The 22582-nt window shown below is 37.5% G+C and overlaps 1 protein-coding gene across 2 annotated transcripts in view; it reads left to right on the top strand.

The window, feature by feature from the left end:
* The window catches only part of Rasal2 (RAS protein activator like 2), a 269469-nt gene that overhangs the window by 124316 nt on the left and 122571 nt on the right, over positions 1 to 22582 (top strand). For both annotated transcript variants that reach the window (XM_032914830.1, XM_032914829.1), the window contains exon 3: positions 8475 to 8598. In XM_032914830.1, coding sequence (XP_032770721.1) covers positions 8475 to 8598 — 124 coding nt within the window. The remainder of the gene's footprint in view (positions 1 to 8474; positions 8599 to 22582) is intronic.

Raw genomic sequence — 22582 nt, 5'->3', positions numbered from 1 at the left:
CAGCAAGAACCAACAAATCAAGAGTAATGAAGGCTGTGATAAAGATGTCTTTACCAAGTCTTTTTTAAATGATCTAAATCATGGAAAGTATTTATCAGATTAATGATATCGTCAGATTTGCCTTCCATCTTAGGGTTTTACAGCTGTGAACAGACACCACAACCAAGGCAACTCATAAAGAACAATTTTTAATTGGCGCTGGCTTACAGGTTCAGAGGTTCAGGCCATCATCATCAAGGTGGGAGCATGGCAGCATCCAGGCAACATGGTTCTGGAGGAGCTGAGAGTTCTCCATCTTGTTCTGAAGGCAAAAAGAAGACTAGTTTTCAAGCAACTAGGAGGAGGGTCTCCAAGCCCACCCCCTCTGTGACACTACACTTTCTCCAAGGCCACACCTCCTCCAACAAGGCTATACCTCCTGATATTGTCATTCCCTGAGACAGGCATATTCAGACTACCACACCTCATAAAGAATTCTATTTGGTCATGTGGAACAATGAATAAAGGAGCGTGGGAACAAATAGTTGAGCTAGAAAAACTATTTCATTCAGCCAAGTAAGGAAGGCTGGAAGGATGATGCATTTGGTTAAAATAGATTCTACTGCCCTGAGAGAGGCAGCTTGTTCTTCTACTATTAAATCAGGAATGTTTAATTAAGTCTCTCTCTCTTTTTTTTTTAAAGACCATTGTTGTACCTGGTACTCAAAGAAGTTTTAAATTTTGTTAATTTTATTAGAGGAAATTATTGGAAATTCATTTTTATGGAATGATTGTGATATAATACTTTCTACCTTTTATTCACACAGAATTATTATAATGAGGATAATATATTTGAAACTTCTTTTGATAATTGACAGATTCTTGAAAAGCTTAATGACTTTCCTGCTAAAATGATCTCAAAAGGCTGTTTTAAACTTTAATCGCTTGTTATGTCTGTGTTTAAAAGAAAAATCAAAAGAACCGTGTAAGAATTTAAGCTGAGGGGGCTGGAGAGGTGGCTCAGTGGTTAAGAGCACTGACTGCTCTTCCAGAGGTCCTGAGTTCAATTCCCAGCAACCACATGGTGGCTCACAGCCATCTGTAATGAGATCTGATGACCTGTGTCTGATATATTCACATATATAAAATAAATAACTTTAAAAAAAAGAATTATTAAAAAAAAAGAATTTAAGCTGAATCCTTAGCTAGGCACTGCTGGAGTATGTGAAGGATGTAATTGTCTAGTATCACACACACACACACACACACACACACACACACACACACACACACACACCCCACAGGTTTTTAATGTCCTTTTTTATCTCTGTGTGTTTCTTCTCAGATTGGATAAAGTCTGTTTGAGGGATATGCATGAAAAATGTTAAAAATACCAAATAGAGCAGAAGGGTAGATCTGGGCAAAATGATGAAAAAGCAGTTTGCCAAAAATGTCACCTTGAAAGATAACTTACTGGTTCAGTGAATTGCTTGTGTGCAAATTGTATGCCAGATGAATATTGCGCATGTGTTATGTTATTTATTTTCTTGCATAGGTCCAAGGAGAAACCCAAATGACTTGATCCAAAGCCAGTTCAGAGAGGACATGTGAAGCCCTTGAGAAACTCTTTGAGTTTTATTTTCCCTTCAAGAGATAAGAACAAGTGAACTACAGACTAAGGAATAGAGGGAAATGATAGAGAGACCAAAAAAACAAAGCAAAACAAATATGCCCCTCTCAGGTTTAGCCAGCATAAACATACAGAAAAAGCCCGAGTTTGTACGTTTTTAGCAATAGTAACCTATCAGAGTAAATCAAGCTCTGTTTTGTTAAAAACTATCTGTCTTCTGTGTTTTGGATTTTTTAAAAAAGATTTGTTTATTAATTTACATTATTTGTATACATGTTTTGTATGCATGTATATCTGCACACCAGAAGAGGGCATTTGGGTCCCCTGGGACTGTAGTTACAGACAGTTGTGGGCTGCCATGTAAGTGCTGGGAATTAAACCTAGGACCTCTGCAGGAGCAGCCACGGCTCTTAAACACCAAGCCATCTCTCTGGTCCCCATTGTTTGAGATTTTTAAGGCTGGGTTCTAGTTGTGTAGGCAACAAGGCAGTCATCATGCAATTTAAAAACATTTCAATATAATTTGCTTGAAGATATATTTATCCTTGTATTTATTGATTGTAAGTAGCAGTTGGACTTTATACAAAACAGCTGAAAATTACCTGCCATTTATCCTGGAGTTCGATACCTGGGGCATATTTCATTCAGAATAATTTTCTAATTTTTTAACAAATGTTATGTTTCTGTGTTAAGAATTACAAGGATAAAAACACAGGTTTTTTTCATACCAAACTTGGTGATGGAAAGAAGAGAAAAAGTGAGGCTGGAGAGATGACTCAGTGGCTAAAGGGACTCACTGCTTATGTATGCAAAAGATCCATGTTCAGCTCCAGGCCCAGTACTGGATGGCTCACAACGATCAGTAACTCCAGTTAAGGGGACTTTTCTGCCCTTTGTGGGTATCTGTATACAGGTAGTACACATACACATAAAATAATTAACCAAATGTTAATATTTGAGGAAGAACTGGAAATTAGAAAATATTCATTTACTAAAGAACCTTGAGTTCATTAAATCTATCATTTTGAATCTACTGGCAGTGGGGGGTTACCAAAGAATGCTTAATTAAAAGAGGGCTTGATTTTAAAAACAAGGGCTCTGATTATTAATCTGTAGTATATATTAAAAGAAGAAGCAATTAGAAGAAGGAAGACTAGTCAAGAGCCTACTATTTCACATATCTAAAGCCTTGGTTGGCTTCCCAATGCCCCTTGAAATATATACATAACCTGTGGTGTTTTGTGTGGGCATGATATACTTTGGTGTTCTACCCTGCTTTAATATCTCTCTCTCTCTCTCTCTCTCTCTCTCTCTCTCTCTCTCTTTCTCTCTCTCTCTCTCTCTCTTTTTTGGTTCTTTTTTTCCGGAGCTGGGGACCGAACCCAGGGCCTTCTGCTTCCTAGGCAAGCGCTCTACCACTGAGCTAAATCCCCAACCCCCTGCTTTAATCTCTTAAGAAACTCTACCCAATTTGCCTATTCTTCGTCCAAAATGCATTTTAAAAAAACAAAAAGCCTTCCATGCTAATTAGCCTCTTCCCTAAATGCTTTTCCCTTTGCCTAAAATGGTCCTCATCCTATCCATAAAAGATTTATTCATTCATTTGTGGGTTGTGGCTACTTTAAGATTTAGGGAGTAGCTAGTAAGGTACAAACTGTTAATTTATATTAAATTAGTTGAAAGTTATAAATTAGTATAATAATTAGAGTGATAAAATGTTGTTGTGGGAGGAAACTAAGACAGTTATATTTTAATGGCCAATTAGGGCATTAGTGCAGAGGGAAGAGTCTGGGAAGTGTCAGTTTCTCTTGAACCTGAGGATGAGGAGGAGTTGGCTGACAGGTACAGAATAGAACGAAATGAGCAACTGCATTTAAAGCTGAGAGAATAAATCAAACAGGGGCACTGAACTGTAAAGTGGGGACTGTGTTAGGGCAAGCACTTTGGTATTCCTGGACTGTAAAATCTGAAACTGGACATAGAGCAAGTGGCTAGATGTGGGAGACCTGTGTTCTATTGGGGGAGTTTGCACTTTATGGGGTAGTACTTTTGAACAGTATCATTGTAAAAAAAACAAACAAACAAACAAAAAACTATGTACAATTCCTAAAGAGCAGATAAACAGGATTGTGTTCTAGTCGCAGTAAAAAGGTTCTCCTCCATCTCCTGCAAACACACCTCTCCTTTGAAAATCACTGCTAGAGCAAGGGATGACCACGGAAGGGCAGTAAGTCTCAGGATAACATGATCACATTTGCTTTTGAAACTACTCATAGTAGGGGGCAAATACCAGTGAAGAGACTGTTTAAGAATTTGGATAAAAGAAAATAAGTATGTGCTATGTTAGAATAATTGATAGAAGACTAATTCTATTCTGTATACAATAAAACCAGCCCCTTCCACATGCATATATATTTACTCACTGGCTAACAGGCAGCTTAGCACTGAAATGTTCACTTTACTGCAGGTATTTTCTATGAACCATTTCCTGGTTGGGGAACATCATTTTGAATTTCAAGCTGAGGAAGTAGAGAATCTCTGGAGAAGTTCAGTCCTACTGAACAGAATATCCAGGAGACTTTGACCAAGGGTTCTCCTATGATTTTCCAGGGAAGGTTTTTCAGAGGACAACTAAAGATTGAGAAGACAAGAGATACTCACTGGTAGGCTGAGCAAAGAGGCCTGACCTTGCTAGTGAAAGACTTGTTTAAAATCTCACCATTCCTGGAATCAGTGGAAGGCCACACCTCAAAAGCACAGAAATTAATTTAGTTGATTGGTTTACTTACTACTTCTGACCAAGATTTAAGAAGAAAATAGACATACTGAGAATAGATTTAGATAAATTTAGCAGTCCTAGATAAATTTGTCTGCCTAGAATGGTCCTGTTTCAGACTTCCTGGGTGATTATAATTTGCGTAATGGCTGAGAGCCTCTGTATAGATGGCACTTTGAGATGCTTATCCATAGTAGGAAAGAGAGAACACTACACCTTAAGGCAGTGGCTGTCAACCTTGTGAGCATCTGAATCTTGTTAAAACAGTGTTGGGCTCTACCACTACAGTTCTAATTTAGCAGGTGTGGCAGAGCCTGATTTATAAAAGTTTGTTGAGCTCAGAATAAATTGAAATTAATTTCCATATGATACTAAGCAAGGAGACAGAATTTTATAGGAAGCATATGTGTATGTATGTGAATATGTGTAATACAAATACACTTGCTCTCCGGGTGTCATAGACAATTACCAAGAGAACAAAGAATTTGCATTTTGTTTTGTTGTGAACACTTCTTAGAAACTATCGAAGCCACTCATCCCTTACAGTTTTCTGCCTCCTCTACAGGAGATAAGAATTGAAGTACTTGGTTCTTTTTTTCTTTTTCTTTCTTTTTTCCATTTTTTATCGGTTATTTTATTTATTGACATCTCAAATGTTATCCCCCTTCCCAGTTCTCCTCCCCTCTCCCTTCTACCCTCTTCCCTTCCCTTCCCTCTATGAGGGTGCTCCCTACTTGCCCACCCACTCCTGCTCAGTGCCCTGGCATTCCCCTACCCTGGGTCATCTAGCTTCCATAGGACCAAGAGGCTCCCCTCCCATTCATAAGGCAGACAAGGCAATCTAATGCTACATATGTGGCTAGAGCCATGGGTCCTCCTATGTGTACTCTTTGGTTAGTGGTTTAGTCCCTGGGAACCCTGGGGCGGGGTCTGGTTGGTTGATAATGTTGTTTTTCCTATGGAGTTGCAAACCCCCTCAGCTCCTTCAGTCCTTCCCCTAACTTTTCCTTTTTATTGAATCCAGAATGATTCAGAAGCCCAGTCCAAGATCAAAGAAATGTTAAAAAGCATTCTTATGTCATAGAAACTGGGAGATGTGTGAGTTCTTACGAAGTTTTTAAACCAGAATATGAAATGGTAAAATAAATTTAGGACAATCAGAACAGAACAAATTGATTTCTGAAACTGTTTTTGACTTAGCAGAATGCTAAGATTTGTGAATTCTTAGTTTGGTTCATTTGAATGGAACAAAATTAAGAAATATAGGGAGACCGGAGAGATGGTTCAATGGTAAGGAATAGTTGCTGCTGTTACAGAGGATCTGAGTTCAGGTGCCAGCATTCAAGATAAGGTAGTTTACAGCTGCTTTTAACTCCAGCTTCAGGGGCTCTACCAATGCCCTCTCCCACTTCTGTGGGCATGCAGATCCCACAGGAATACATGTACACATGCTCACATTAAATGAATAAATGCATAAATAAAATTTAAATAGAAATTTAAATTTAGGACAAAAATTCTCATGGTAATCCACTTTCTTCGAATCAAGAATAAAATCGCCTAATTTTTCAGAATAAATACTTTAAATAAAATGTATGATCATAGTTTAAGCATTAGAAATGCAGCATCTATGTTAAGACTTGAAGAAAATACTTGATAATAAATTTGGGGTCCAAATAGCAAGACTGATGTATTTTCTTTCTTTCTTTATAATAGTGAAAACCAAGCATATAGAACCAAGAGAAGTTTTTTCATGGATATGGTCTTTGTAAATTTCTACAGGTGTGTGTGTGGGGGGGTGGGAGAATTACCTCCTCCTGCGATGCTTAAATGCCTGTTCAGGTAATAGTCAATAGAAAACCACAACAGATAGTTATGTTTATTTGCTCAGTGATCCAATTTTTTAAAAATTTACTCCCTTAGTGTCTACTTTTGAAACAAGTAAAAGTTACTTTTGTTTTTTAAAGTGAAAGTCACTTAACCTTTCCATACCACTCCTTCATTATTTAAGTAGAGACAGTATAGTTTACTACTGAAAGGGATGGAAGACTTAGGTTACTTACTGTTCATGGAGTTTGTATTACTTAGTATTTTAGAAAGAGTTTTGTCTTTGTTGATTATACGATTTCTGTCTTTATAATTTTATCTTTCTTAATTCTGCTCTTTGACTTTTGAATGTACAAAGAGTAAGTTTAGTTAGAGTCATAAAGGGAGAGTACTGTGTAGTCCTGTAATGAGCGTGCGAACTTTCAGTACTAAGCAAGCTTGCATATCCATTCTTCAGAAGTTCCATATGGAACAGAAAGCTATAACGTCCTTGACCCCAGTCACAGGGGTTGGATGACTGAGCATTGCATGAGTCAGGTACAAGCCTACCTGCTTCTGTTTTGTTGGAACATTTGATGTGATGCTTGTCGATTGCTGTCCTTGGAATACCAGGTGTCTCAGAGGAAAATCTTAATGTCTCTTCATATGCAGGATTATCCATTTTCCCTCTATTGATTAGTGTTGTCTCCTGTTAAAGGCATTTTCCCCTATGCAAGATTAACATAATACTGTTCTGCAACCTTATTTTGTTACTTTTCTCTTTTACATCTACAGCACATTCTGGAACAGGTTTCCTATGTGGTATAAGGAATAAATCAAGTCCTACCAGCCTTGCCCCTCTTAAAGATAATCTCCTTGACTTAGCACCAGTGCCTGGAAAGACCCCTTCTCCCATGCTCTACTGTGCTTCCTTTGTAAATGATATATATCCTATATTTTCCTAGTAAGAATTAAATGTTAGTCATTATTAACTGCGATTTCTTAAAAGCTATTAAGAAGAGTAAGAAATTTATTACTGATTATTTATTGACATACTTTACCAAACTAGTACAGTTTGTGATGAAGGTTAGAAAATATCATTTGTAGGGCTGAAGAGATGGCTCAGCAGCTAAGCACACTGGCAGCTCTTCCAGAGGAACTGAGTTCATTTCCCAACATCCACATGGTGGCTCACAACCATCTGTAATGGGATCTGATGCCCTCTTCTGGTGTGTCTGAAGACAGCAATAGTGTACTCATACAAATAAAATAAATCTTTTAAAAAGAGATAAAAATGTAATGAAGTATATTGAAACATGGCAGGGAATGGAGAGAAAAGGAGGAAAGACACTCTTGTAACGTTATATGCTGTTCTGCTTTATCTTTGTTGTTCGTGTCTTACTGTATGAAACCGTAAAGTTTATCATAAATGCTTTAGGGGAGAACCTAGTGTTTACAGGGCTTTGTCTGGCTCTGCTTTCAGGCCTCAGCTGACTCACTGGGGCTTTGGACTTCACATCCAGTAAGAGTGAGGAAACTACTAACCCTGCTCGCCGAGGAAGAAACTTGACGCCATCGATTATTCTACAAAATTAACCTGTTCCATCAACTATACTTAACTATTTGATTCTTATACTGAATAAAAGTTGTGTGATCTTCTTTAAAATCTTTGACAAAACCAACCCCATTTTCAGAGAATGTTTGAAGCTTAATTTTTATAGTCAGTTTTTATTTCAATATTTGCCTTTTTGAGCATTGGATAAAATTAGAGCTTCTAAAGCAGTTTCTGATACAGAGGAGTGTCGGTGAGTCAGCCGAGGCTCGGAGCCCAGCTACGCTAAAGCCCTGCACACACACACACACACACACACACACACACACACACACACACACACACACACATGTTATGCTGTAAGTCACATATAATACATGAACGATAATCAAGCAAACAGCACATATAAAGTCACTGGAATTCCTTGTCTCCCTTCCCTTTCATTTGTCTGGGTGTTCTCTGAGCTTCCGGAGCAGGTGCACACTCAGATAGGATTGGACAGACTCCAGGTCAGCTAATTTACATACTTGCCTTTCCTGATCCTTCTGTTTTCTTTCTAAAGAGCAGCTTCCTGCTAAGGGGTTGGTAATCCTGTAACATCTTTTTTACTTCATTTCTACATTCCTCCTACTTTCAAATCCCATTCCACACTATCTTCATTCATTAAAAACAGTCAGTAAAAGTACGTAGACACATTCATTATTTTGTTTTCTCTGTGTCTCTTGGCTACATAGATACCTGTGGATGGACAGGATCAACAGGCAGATTCCACCAAAGGGCGATGCCTGAGGAGAACGGTCAGTGTTCCTTCAGAGGGTCAGTTTCCAGAGTACCCACCAGAGGGCACCGCTAAACTAGGTAAGCTAAAGAAAGGAACGAAGTGCCTACATTTGATTGGATGACTTAAGCATTTGTCACTGCTACAGTAAAACAAAGTATTGTATGTCTCTCCTTAAACCATTGTGTTGAAATCAATAGCCCCAGATTTAAAGTTCATCAGAGTTCTATCCAAGTACAGCAGTTATGTGCTAATAAGGTCGATCCTTGTGCCACCTCTGTCTTCAGAACATTGGAGTATTGTTTCAGGCCCTGTGGGAGTGGCTGACACACCCTTTTCACAGCTGCTGGTGTTACTGTGGATGTTAGAGTGGGCTAATTTAACTTTGCATGGTCTATATAAATTATTTTCAGACTCATGGTTTGAGTAGATGACGAGAGGCGGGATGTTAGCCTCTTCATTTCAGACTGAGAATAGCTTAGTTATAGAATACTTGTCTAGCATTTGTCCACAATCAAACCCCCCCAAAACAGCTAACCTTTCCCCATTTTATATTCTATATATAATTTTATGTTTTGTTATTGTTTTGCAATATTTAAATAATTAAACTGGAGTGATAAAGGAATACACATACAATTTAAAGTAATCAAGCAATTTGGAAACCTCTGCTTTGGGGTTTTTACATTACATTATTATGTATTTAATAAACCATAAACATTTAGTCATGGGTACATGGTAAGTAAATAAAGTCATTTGTGTCTATTTTCCATATTGTCTTATAAAACTTTCTGCCTTTAAAACATATTAAGTTAGCAAATATTCTCTCCCAAGTTTACTATTTGGAGAAACCATATTCCAGTCATCGTGTTTACTTGAGCCACATTAGCATATGTTGAAACTACTTTAGGTCCTCATGATATGAGAACTTGTTGGACTGTAAATGTTTATAGCCTGCTTTATTTCACATGCACTGGTATTCCATATATACAAACTGGCCAAGAGCCACCATCTTTCATTCCCTCTTCTTTATTGTCTCTGCTGTACTGAAAAGTGCTCAGGTTTTAAGGACATATAACCATCATCTGAAGAGTTAGTACAGAGCTGGAGAAGAGACAACTAGTGACTACATAGTGAACTGTTAAGAGTCTATGGAGTTCCAGGTACTGTTCCTAAAGACTGAATAAGACAGTGGCTAGCAGAAGTACCTGGTTGTGAGCCATTTTCTGGCTATTATTCTAGACAGGTCTGGCAGTTGTCCTGACTGATGAGACTTAGGGATTCAGAGTAGTTTCCTAAAATTAGCACTAAAATTGATTCTCAATATGAGAGTGTCAAAGCTTATCTCTTGAAGAGATTCTTCTCTTTCACGTCAGTTAAATCTTGAATTACATAGCTTGTTTTTTCTTTCCTGGTGAGTTTAGGCAAGTTACCTTCTATTGAATGTTGCTTTGAATACTTGTTTGTAAGTATTTAGTAGCATTTGGTACAATTTTAAGAATAAAAAAGACTATAATAGGATTTTAGTAATTTTTTAACTTAACAAGATAGAACAAATACATGTAGAAATAAAACTATAAGTATTTAAGATTAATTGTTTTTATTGGTATTTTTATATGCTGGCAAATAGTCATTGAAAAATTAGTATGCTTAATAGAACATCACAAGACAGTAACTATATATGCTAGGAAACAGAAATCTAATGTGGTGTGCAAAGCTTCTGCACAGAAAATTATAAAAAGGATTTAAATAAAGAAAGTCTAGGAGATAGAATCGTGCTGAATGTTCGGGCGCTTGTTTAGCATGGATGAAATATTAGATTTAATTCAGACTGGGAAGAGAGAGACAGATGGAGACACACACAGAACACCACTTTTATATATTAGAAAACAGTATTATTTCATTTCTCAGGATCACAGTTAAAGAATGATATTCCTATATTCCTTTTCAAAGTTATCATATGGATTCTTAATTTTACCTAGAAATGGCATAGACCAAGAATAACTGGGGTATCTGGGAATGGTGGTACATACTTTTAATGTCAGCACTCTGTAGGCACAGGCAGATGGATCTATATGAGTTCAAGTATAGCCTGGTCTTCATAGCAAGCTTCAGGCCAGCCAGGACTACATAAGAATCCCTGTCTCAAAATAAACAACAACAAACAAAAGTAAGCCAGGGTATGGGAAAATAAACAAAAATATGTAACCTCTTGATATCAAGATTTTAAATCTAATTGAATAGGATTAAGAATTCTGAAATTGTTGTGCTTTTATATAAGATGTATATTATAACAAAGTGGGCCTAGTGAAATAGTGAGGGGGTCACTCTTTCAGCCTGTTGTCCGGTCAGTCAGATAATATTCATGAAGAGCAAGGGCATGTGTGTCTTCACTTCTTCCCTAAATCATGACAGAACCAATTCCTAATGCACTATAGGTCTGAAAGAGAGAAGTAACATGATAGGCTTGTAGAATGGTTTTGTGCTGATCTTGGATAGAGGGCAACATCTTTAGCAGAAGATAAATAACACTAATATTTAGGGAAATAACTGATTGATTCAGTTGATAAAGGTTAGAAACTATGTATCAAAAGACTGTTAAAAAAGTGAAAGTGTGGAGCAGGACAGTGTGTTTCTAAAGACCTAAGACAGGAAAGGGTTAACCTGATACATATTCAGGTTTCCTAAGGAACACGAATGAGAGGATTGGCATAGTATTTACTGAAGAATTCACTGAACAATACACCCAATGATACCTGCTGTCCCATCCTTTTAAATAAAGCTTCAAGTTGCAAAACTGATGTGCAGTGTCAGATGTCAGAATAGTGGTTAGTTTCAGGGAAGAGGTAAGAATGAGGGAACAGTATGACAAGCTCCTGGGGTGCTTTCAGTGTCCTTTTTATTGACTCAGGCAGTGGTCACACAGCTTACATCTACTTTGGGATAATTCGTTAATCTCAGCATTATTCATTTGAGCTCTATGAGTGTTAACTTACCAAATTGAGGGTAGAGGGAGCCAAAGATCATGTTGTCAAATATATGGACTAAATAATTGAACAAGAGGGGATAGTTAAGAACCACCATCACTTCTGCTACATGCTACTGAGGGAAAGCTACGATAAGGACTAAAAACAAAATCCTTACAGGATTTAACAACATTAAGGGCCTTAGTGAATTTAGTCGAAAATAACAGTTTTAATGGAATATAGTAGCAGAAGCCATACTGAAATGGCTTGAGAAGATAGTCTTTTCAGAGATGAAATTGAATAGCAAGAGACAGATCACTTTAGATATTGCCTGTCAAAGGGATGGAAGGCTGATAGATACTCCATAAATACTGAGTGACTGCATGAGTGAGGAAGACTAATGAGGAATAATGATGGGGAAGGATAGAGGACAGGTATGTCTGTTAGTCAGTCTTAGTGACAGTGTTAGTGTAGTAATATTAATGATCATGTCACTTTGTCTTTCTTAGAACTTGAAGCAATTCGTAGTCTGGTCCCACTCCTCTGGTTCTCAGGTTAATGAGCCCCGGGAAGTGCATGTGTTGGGATTTACATTAATTTTGAAAAGATGCTATTTCAGGTTGTTTCTTGTGTGTGTTTTGTTACAATTTAATATGACCAAAATTTCAATCTCCAGAGCTAGAAAAAAAGGTCTATTAGGTGGATATAATTTTAAAAATTCTGTTGTCTCCAGTATCCCTGAAAGGTACATTTTTACTCCGTTTTCCCAATAAGGGCATTCTACTGAGAATCCCCTAATCAACTACCAAATGTTATTAAAATAAGATGGAGGAGGGAAAATTCTGTTGCCTGTTTGGAAAAGGTATTGTTTATCTTGTTTGTTTTAGATGATCATTTCAGTAACACTATTCGATATTTAAGTTTTAGAATCCATTGTAGGCTCTGGGGGTTAGAATTGGAAAAAATATGTATATAAACACTAATTTTGTGAGTTTGTTTTCTACTAAGGAGTCATAGACAATGAGCCCAAGTAAAAAGTGATGTCATATTGCCTCATCTTGACAAGAACAAAGCAGAAGGGAAGCCAAGGTGTCTGGAATAATCATTTTCGTCTCCCATGAAAGCCCTAACTGGTGTTTGTAATTACCTGACTGACATGTAATTAGTGTGGATGTCATATGTACAGAAACTTAGGAATAGGGAACTCAATAAGGAGAGCAGTGGAGGAACAGCAGATAACCCCCGGAGACTAGAGGGGAGTGAGCAACTAGGACAGACAGGGTGGTGCCACGCTCGCGGTCAGTGCAGGAATGGGGATCCAGACACAAGTCAGGATGCTGCCATTACAGTCCCCTGAACAAGAACGATAGCAGCCTGAGTATTAGCTTTCCCTCAGCATTAGTCTCACGTTCAGCAGATTCCAACATTGATTTTGTTCCATCAAATACTTAAAAAAAAGATTTATTTACTTATGCATATGAGTAAATTGTGTTGTCTGCATGTACATTTGCACACTAGAAGAGGATATCAGGTTTCACGGAACTACAGTTATTAGGTAGTTATGAGCTGCGTTATGGGTGCTGGGCATTGAACTCAGGACCTCTGGAAGAGCAGCCAGTGCTCTTCACCTCCGAGCCATCTCTCCAGGCCCTCAAATTATTTTTTTGTGTGTGTGAAAATATGTTTTCTGAAATACTCATTTCAAGATTTAGAAAATCTAGTAAGAAGAAATACCCAATTTAATAAAGATGGAGGAAAAAAAAAAAGAAAATCTAGTAAGTAGTAAGACTACTTTTCCCCTTAACAATTAAGGGGAATTAATTAAACCTTTCCAGGTTTTAGCTTATTAATCAAAAGATTATAATTGAGACCAAAGAGATTGCTTAGTAGTTAAGAGCACTGATTGCTCTTGCAGAAGGCCCATATTTGATTCCCAGCACCCACAAGACAGATCACAACTCCAGGTAAAGGGATATGACACCCTCTTCTGGCTTCCATGTGTACCAGACATTCACATGATATACAATCATACATGCAGGCAAAACATACATACACTTCATATTTTTTTTTAATTTAAAAGATTATGTTCAAACTGTTCAGAGTTTTCAAAAATGAACTGGCTTCTTCAGTTGACAGTATTCCTTGTCTACAAACAGTAATGGGAGCTGATTAGTTACAGGAACATAAGAGCTGGAATTTAGTAGATGTTTATTTTTAGTGTAACTGTAACCTATGAAGCCATCCTTTTAAAAGAAATATTTCTATCATGCAGAACTCAGGAAAAAGAGGAAGGTAAAGGGTTAGCAATGGACGGTTTTATAAGCTTCCCATTTCTTGATACTGCCATACAGTACTTCCTGGTATTTATCATAGTTAGATCACAAGCAACTCTACATTCCTGTTATGTGCACTTACTCCCTAAAGTGTGTCAGTTATAATGGAACACTGACATTCTGCAAGGCAGCATAATAGCAGAGGACTTGTACCACCAGTCCTATCGGTGTGCCAGGTGACCAGAAGAAGCCTCTCTGATTTTTCTCTCTCATCCTCTCTATCCTGGCTCAATACATTGTTCGTTTCTGTGAAGGTGACTAAGGGCACCTTTCATTAAATTGTTATACAGTTTGCAGTTATTTTATAGTTTTCCAGCAGATGGCAGTAAAATGTCTCAAGTAAAGAACAATTTTATTCAGGTCCTTTGTATAGACAGGGTTGTTGTTCCCAGTTTGCACATTCAAAGTACAGGGATCGGCACATAAGAACAAGGTAGTAGAGTCCTCCACAATGACCCCTGGCTATTGCTTCTCTTAATCACCTAAGCATGGTTAACGGATTATAATGTTAGTGTATGCTAATTAGTAATATTAGTACCCATTAGCACATTAATATTAATAAAACACTATTGTGATTGGAAGATGAGCTATGAAGAGGATGAGTAGATAAACAATCAGGAACAGCTTTTAGATTTGTCCTAGATATCTAGGAATAGAAATAACACATTGAACTTAAACTTCTAATTTCCTCCTTCTACAGAACAAGTAAAGCTATATACTAAAGGATTTTACTGTGAAGACCTAGTCCTTCAAGCATATAGAAAACAAGAAAGGCAAACGTGTGCTTGTGAGTGCACACTGTGCGCATGCCCATGCCCACACAGTAAAAGCTAGTAGTCGTTAGATTGTGGTAAAAAGGCATTTGAAAGAGCCAGCTCTTGATGTAGTAACAAAGAAACCACCCGTCACTCTGATTTTTTTCTGCAGAATTTGGAAGCAGATGGTATCATAGGATGATTAATTCATGGGTCATGTTCTCTTTTCCATTTTACTGCTTTTCCTACTTATACATCTAGTTATATTTTTAGGGAGGAAAAAAAGCACCCAAATCCCCAGAGTATCTGGATTTTTGAGATACCAGGAAAATTAAAAGCAAGTTACCTTACCATATACAGTGTGAATAAACAAATATTTGAACATTGAAGGATAAGATTTTTCCTTCCTCCTCCCCTCACTGTCATTACCCCTCAAGCAAATGTTCAGACCAACACTCTCCTGGTAGTTTAATATCATAAAAGTAGAGACATAATGTTGCTAACTTTCTTTATAATTAGCAAACATGAAGTAAAACAAAAGACAGACACTAAAATAAGCAAGCGAACAACAGAAAAACAAACGTGAAAACAAAAAGTCAGCGGGAAATTTAAAAATAATTGTCTCTATTTGCAGAAAGATAACCTACTATATGCATGTTGCGGGATATTTGATCACACTGTGAACCCCTAGATAGTGTTTCTTATTTGGAAAAAACTTTCTAGTTGTGGTGTGGCTCAGCCCTTAGCACACACCTTTAATCCCAAGGGTTGGAAAAAGACACACCCTTAGAATAGACCCTAAGTTCCAAACAATAAAGGTAAAGTTAGTTTGTAGAAGGAAGCTCCCCTGTTCGAAAGTGATGTCTAATTTAGTGGCAAAGTGAAGAATCAGAGAAAGCTTTGACAGAATAGGATACGCCCCTCTCAGGAGAACAGAGAGGAAAGAGGCGACTTAAAAAGGAACAATGCAGAGGGAGACAGGAGTGCAGCAGCTTTGCCAGGAGAGTTTTACAGAAACAGGTTGAAGAGAGAACTGATTAGACTCAGGTAAAGACACACTGAGCCAGAGAATGAGAAGGAGCCAGAGGATTAGCACAGACTGTCAGGCTTAGTTTGAGGCCAAGTAGAGCAAAAAGTCACAGGCTGAGTGAGAACCAGATTGGATCAGTCAGTGTGGAGAGGAGTTGGAGCCAGAGCAGCTGAGGTGGCCGGCCAGCCGAATTCCAGAGGAGCCAGAAAGGGAGAGCTCATTCAGCAGTGAGTCTCAGAAGCTGGAAACATTCCAGGCTCAAGTAAGATGGGTGTGGAGTCTGGAGGCTTCCAGGATGAGGCCTAGGTTAGTGGACAGAGGCAGTAAACCTGGGAGACAACATTTACATCAGCAGAATAACAGATACATTTACATATGCATGTAACAAGAACTGAATGCTATGCAAAACACTTCTTTTCTTGTGTAATTTTATTTGGTACATAAATGTAAACACAGGACACATTAATGGACTTGGATTTTAATAAACATGTTTATTGCATTGTGTTTAAAAGTAGGCTAAACGGGCTGGAGAGATGGCTCAGTGGTTAAGAGCACTGACTGCTCTTCCAGAGGTCTTGAGTTCAATTCCCAGCAACCACATGGTGGCTCACAACCATCTGTAATGGGATTCGATGCCTCTTCTGGTGTGGATATAAATAAAATAAAAATAAATCTTTAAAAAAAGTAGGCTAAACACACTTACGTCTTCAAACATTTGTCTATTTTTAATGATGTAAACTTTCAAAACTCTTCTAGCTTTCTGAAATCTAGAGTGAACTGTTTTTCTGTAGTCACCGTACTGTGTTAAAGTACACCTGAGCTTGCTCACCTCTAACTGTGACTTAACACCCATTGGCCAGCTACTCTCTTACCTGTCTAGTCTACATAAACATACACCCACTGGCAACTTTATTGAAATCCAGGCTTTTAATTCTACTGCGATTGAGATTATTTGTATTAGAAAATGAGAGAGAAATCAAACCAGAATAGTGTTCAGCCATATCCTGTCAATTGACTCAACAAGGAGGATGCCCTATATGGCATTAGATAAATACTTCAGATAAATACCCTGTACAATTTAACTTATATTTAGAATCTTCAAAAACTAAATACCTAAAAGTTATGCGTAGAATAATAGTTACCTTAGGTGTGGGAGTGGGGTCGAAGGTTGGAAGGGGTGTGAGGAGAGTTAGAGAAGAGTAAGTTACCAGGTTCTGTAGCACAGCAGGGTAAACAAAGTTACATAGAACACATTGTCTATCTTTACATAGTCAAAAGAGGATTTCAAATATTTTCATATAAAGAAATGATAGTGGGTGATGAATATTCTGATTATCCTGAGGTGATCATTACTTTGTGTATATGTTAACTAAACATAACTGTCTACCTCATGAATACATACAAGTATGTCAACCAAAAGTAAAATGTTTAAACTTGGGATTGTAATTCAGTTGGTAGATTGCTTGCCTAGCGTGCACAAAACACTGAGTTCAGTCTCCAGGACCATATAAAATTGGGGGTAGAACACATGCTCAGGAGATAGTGTAATAAAGATGACATGACATGGCTTTTTAAAAAAATCAGTAATGATAATGGTAATACTAATAAAGATGTTTTGCTATGCATGGTGTTAATTCCTGTACTTCTAACACTGGAGAAATTGAGATAGGATGATCACTATGTTCATGGCCATCCTAGACTACTAAGTATCCTCTCATTAATTTTTAAAGCTTTTTATTGATCTCTGTGAATCTCACATCCTGTGCTCCAATCCCACTCATCTCCCTGTCCCTTCATACACACCCTCCACTCACACATATACACATACATGTGTGTGTACATGTGCATGTGCGTAAAACATGTAGTCATATATTTAATGTATGAGGCTAACTATCAAAACATAGCTAAGCAGGGTAAAAGTCGTTTCCTCCATGAAGAAAATTTGGTTAGAGGGCTGGTGAGATTGCTCATCAGGTAAAGCTGCCTGCTATCAAACCTCACTTAGTGGATTGATTCATGGAAAAAGGAAAGAACTGACTCTCACATGTTGTCCTCTGAACATGTACATACACTCATACACACACACTAAAATATAGTTCAAAAACAATTTAAAGTTGTTTAAACATAGGACTGTTGGTTATTGTTTTAGCAACTGTATAAAACCAATGAGCTCTAAACTATATACAAATATTATTAAGTTTATATACTGCTCATAGAAAAGAATAAGTCACTTAGTCCGTATGGACAAATAAAAGCAAATTAGAACAATAGTGGGCTGCTAATTTTTACACATGAAATTATCAAAATAGGTTTCTAGGAGGATAGGATGAAACAAACATGACAGTCCATTAATGCCAAATTGCCCTTTTGGAGGTTAGACATGTGGAGTACATGAACTCATGCAAGCTCATACACATCCTCATAGAAATAGTAAGTAAATCTTTAAAGTGGAGACCTGAATTTGGGTAGTCTAATATTACTTACTAGACTCATGGCTATTAATACTTGAAAAACTGATAAAATGACATAAACAATTTTTCCACATTCTGATTACCCCACAGAACAAGAAACATAATAAAATTATTACTTACCAGGGTAGGAAAAAGACATTCTCAGGTCTTGTCATGTGAGAAAAGCTTGTTGTGAGTCTATAGACCACATGTAGCTTTTAATGTTTGAATTCATTATTAGAAATGTGAGCAATCAGAACAATAGGTTAAGTCACAGGCACAGAATTTATGATTCATAGAAGACTTGCTCTGTAGCCTTCATTAAGTTTTATTTAGCAAAGGGACAATGAGAAGAAAATGTCCTTTACAGCATTCCTGAAGCATGAACAGAGGATATTTCTCTAATCTTTAGACTATAATAATCTACTCTAAACTTGTCAGCAAGGTTGTAGTCAGGCATAGTAGTGCTTGCTCTTTAATCTCAGCACTAGGGAGGCTGAGGTGTACAAAGATGTGTGAGTTTTAGACCAGTTTGTTCTGCATTGTGAGTTCCATGACAGCCAGAGCTACAGAGTAAGACCTTGTCTAAAACGAACAAATAAATAAAATCCCATATTCAGTCTACTTCACTTACTTTGTCTTTTCTGTCCAGTTATTTCCCCCTGTTTTCGTGCTTCCAAACAGTTGTGTCTGTATAGATAGCTTTTAAGTTTCTATTCCTGGCTTCTTCTTCTCCTCTCAATTCAGAGCTGTAATCCCAGGTGGATGCCCTGGACATCTGTCCCAGCGTGATAAAACCAAAACCACTGTCCTGTGTAGCTTCCCTCTTCCTCGCTTCCTCGCTTCATAACTGGTTATGAAGTTAACAGACATGTTAACTGTCTGTTAACATGACTACTGTATTTGCTACCTCGATTTCTTCCATTTAAAAATTTTTGGCATTTCCTTAGAGGACTAGTTGAATCATATTTCTTTGGTTCAACCTAGCTATCTCAGGTTCTGGCCTGACTGAACTGCTTCAGGTTTTCCAGGCAGCCTCAGACACAATGGCTTTGCTCACTTTGGCCATCAACCTAGAGTGCCTTGCTCTGTTCTTCCACCTTTACCCTGTCCTCTTCTGTGTGGAAATGTGCTCTGTCCTAAGGCCCAGATCATCTCCTGGCAATCTTTCCCTTCATTCCACCAGTCAGCATTCTCTAGTAAGAGAATTTACCCATGCTAAATTGTACTAATATTTGGACGTGTGCCCTTATGTTTTCATTAAGTTGTTGGTGTGTATCTTCATTATTAGATGGGACCTTGTAGATGATGACAGGACTGTGATTTAGGCACTCAGGTTGTTCTGAGGTAGCTCGGGCTAAGCAGTTTGTAAGTTGCATGCAAGATACGCACTGAACCTATCTTGGAGCTCTCAGAAAGCATTCTATTTTCTCTAGCTCATGATATCTCATATTTCTTTCCATATTTGTTTGCATAGTTGGAAAAATTTTTCTCCTCTAAAGTGTGGGAATAACTCAACACTCTGTTGGGTGATGAAGGTAGAAAGCAGGGATGGAGTTATGATGTACTTTGAGGTTTATTATAGAGACTTGACCTAGATCCATAAGGACTCAGGGTCTTTTCTGAAAGGAAAAGGAAACTACATGACTTGGATAAGCTGAGCAAAGCTACCTAAGTACCAGTGAAGGTTGAAACCCACTTCGTCTTGAGTGCCTCCCCATCCTACCCATGAGATTCAGATGTGTGATTAGGAACCAGAAGTAGGAGCAGAGGGCTAAGAAACCAGCACATTGGTGCCAATGAAAGTAAGAGAAAGATGTACTTTAAAGCCCCATGTGATTAAGAGCACATCTAACAATTGTATGGAGTGAGTACTTAATAGCTACCGAATTCCACAGTGGTAGATATGGCTCCCAGGGTGAAAAATGCTTGCAGACTAGGAGAAAAGTTTTCCTGTTCTGATAGTTATTTGACATCAATGATATACCATGAGGCTGAAAGTCAAAGATGAGTTTTATTTACCTTGTTAATAAATTGAATTGTGTTTTCTTTTGATTTCTTGGGGTTTAGCAGTGACTCTGAACTGTTACATTTAGGCTGAAACATTTAGGTTTAATAATAAACCTTTCAGTCTATTTCTCTTCTGACTCTTAATTGATGTAACAATTAAAAAAAATATCAGCTTTACAGACTCACATGAACTGTTTTCAAAAAGACTGGTTTGTGTTTTCCTTAACAGGAATGGAGAACTATAGCTCAGATACAGGCATGATGTATCAGTTTTCTAACAGAATGAAGATTAGTTCAACATTTCATTAACAAATATCTATTTCCTCTCATTATTGAGTAAAACTAGTAAGGTTTTAAAAGAAACACTATTACTCTCATTTTTCATAGGTGTTTGTTTTTCAAGTTTCATTTCACTGTATTTTTATCTTATTGGTGATAATGGACTCTTATTAGAGTTGATAATTGTAGTACTATTTTTATCTTAGAAAAGAAATATTTAAACATTTATTCTTGTAATGAAAGCACATTTACCTGCTGATTCATATCATAACTCTTCACAAAAAATTTTAAAGTTTATTTTTGTATGTGTATGATGTGTGCATGTGGGCACATGTGCAGTGACATGCATGTAAAGTTAAGAGGACAACTCCTGTGGACTCATCTCTCTCCTCCCATTGTTATATGGATTCTGGGATTCAAATCAGGTTGCCAGGTATGCCCAACAAGTGCTTTATCATTGATCTCAAAGTCTATTTGATATTTAAATACTGATGGTTATTTTTCCAATTGACATACATCTGGGGAAAGAAGTGTGTAATTTAAGGAAGCAATTCTTTTGGATATATCAAATCAGCTTAATAGTTCCTACTTCACAGAATTCGAAAGCGGTCAAATGCAGATTCCCTAGCATATTGCTGGTGTGTCTGTAGCAGGTGAACATTAAACTCTTTCTTTCCCTTTGCCACTCTTACTTTATAGTCTTTCAGAAACAGAAAACAAAAACAAGAGGGGGGAATCAAGTGCAACTTTATTGTTTTTCTCAACTGCTTCTGTCTACATTCTGTGTTAACATTTAGCAATATTTAGGTTGACATTTATTATACTTTTATTAAGTCTTTGTTGACCATACTATATACTAAACTGCCTTTATTAAACAGGACAGTTGGGGAGTATTACTGTATACTAAAGTTAAGGCATTGATTTGTATTATAGGTCCATGTTACTGCAAATTGTTCGCAGATGACTAGAACACCTTGGACAAGCCTGCTCAGAAATCATTTGATAAGTTAAGTTTAGGATAGTAGATGTGGATGAGTGGATAGAAGAAAACCAAGTGATGTGTTACAGTGTCTGAGCATTGCACTGGGAATGTGTACCAGATTATGGACGCTCCTGACTCTATCACAAGAGTGTTCCATTTGTTCTCTTCCTCTGGCCATTTACAATGTCATCATTCCTATCAAAGCCTATATGACCATAATATAGATTTTATGTGTGCCTTAGTTTTAGTACTCTGTCATGGAACAGACTAGATATAGTCTTGGTAAAAAGGAGCTCATAAACAAAATCTGAGTTTTTCACACTTTTTGTTGTAATGTTTTGTATTCTGTTTAGTGAACACTTTAAAAATATTGCCTAGTAAAAGAAACAGTTCTACAAATGTAAGCAAAAGAAGACTTCAGAGAGTCTAAGACGATAATAGCTTGTGAGTTCTAGTGCATGAAGAAATCCGTAAAGGTATTTATACCTTTATCATAGAAAAGAATATTATTTTAAAGAAACCATGAATGATGAAAGTTTAATTTTCCTTTTTACATTTTCTATAACTGTCTGTGTCTCCTCCCTTCCTCCCTCTTCCCACTCCCATGAGGCAGATGCTCTTATTATCCCTCTAAGTCTGTTAATACTCAGGGAAACTGAGGCACTATTTGTCTAAGATCTCATCACTGGCAAGTGGCTCAGCTGGTGTTTGAACTTAGTAGTTTGTTCCTAAGGTGAGTCCTACCCACCATTCTCTTCCACATACAAATAGCACCTGAGAAGTTCTAATTAAAAATTTTGAGGGTAGAGAGAGCACATTGGTCAGGAATTTTTGCTGCCCTTCCAGAGAATTCTTCTTTCAGAAGACCTGGGTTCAATTCCCAGGTTTAGTTCCCAGTACTTAATAGAGTGGCTCACAACCATCACTAACTCCAGTTCCAGGGGAACTGACACACCTTTCTGGTAAATATTGGCCTTGCAGTTGCATGTACATATGCATGTGCACGTGCACGCACACACACACACACACACACACACACACACGCACGCAAGTATGCAGAACAACATTTAAAGTGTCAGGATTCTGTGTTCTTCATCCCTGTGAAATTGTCAATGTTTGAATGTCTTACAAACATGAGTTCATAAGCCGTATTCTGTTTTACTGTTAATTAGTGGGAAGAATGTGTAGTTTTTGTGTCTGTTTGTGTTCCCTGTATGGCCTTCTAAGAGCCATGATAGTGTCCTCTTTCTCCAGACTCCAGT

The sequence above is a fragment of the Rattus rattus genome, chromosome 10 (assembly GCF_011064425.1).
Source record: "Rattus rattus isolate New Zealand chromosome 10, Rrattus_CSIRO_v1, whole genome shotgun sequence".
Taxonomy (NCBI): Eukaryota; Metazoa; Chordata; class Mammalia; order Rodentia; family Muridae; genus Rattus; species Rattus rattus.
Note: the sequence above shows the minus strand (reverse complement) of the source record. Positions and strands in the feature narration are given on the sequence as shown.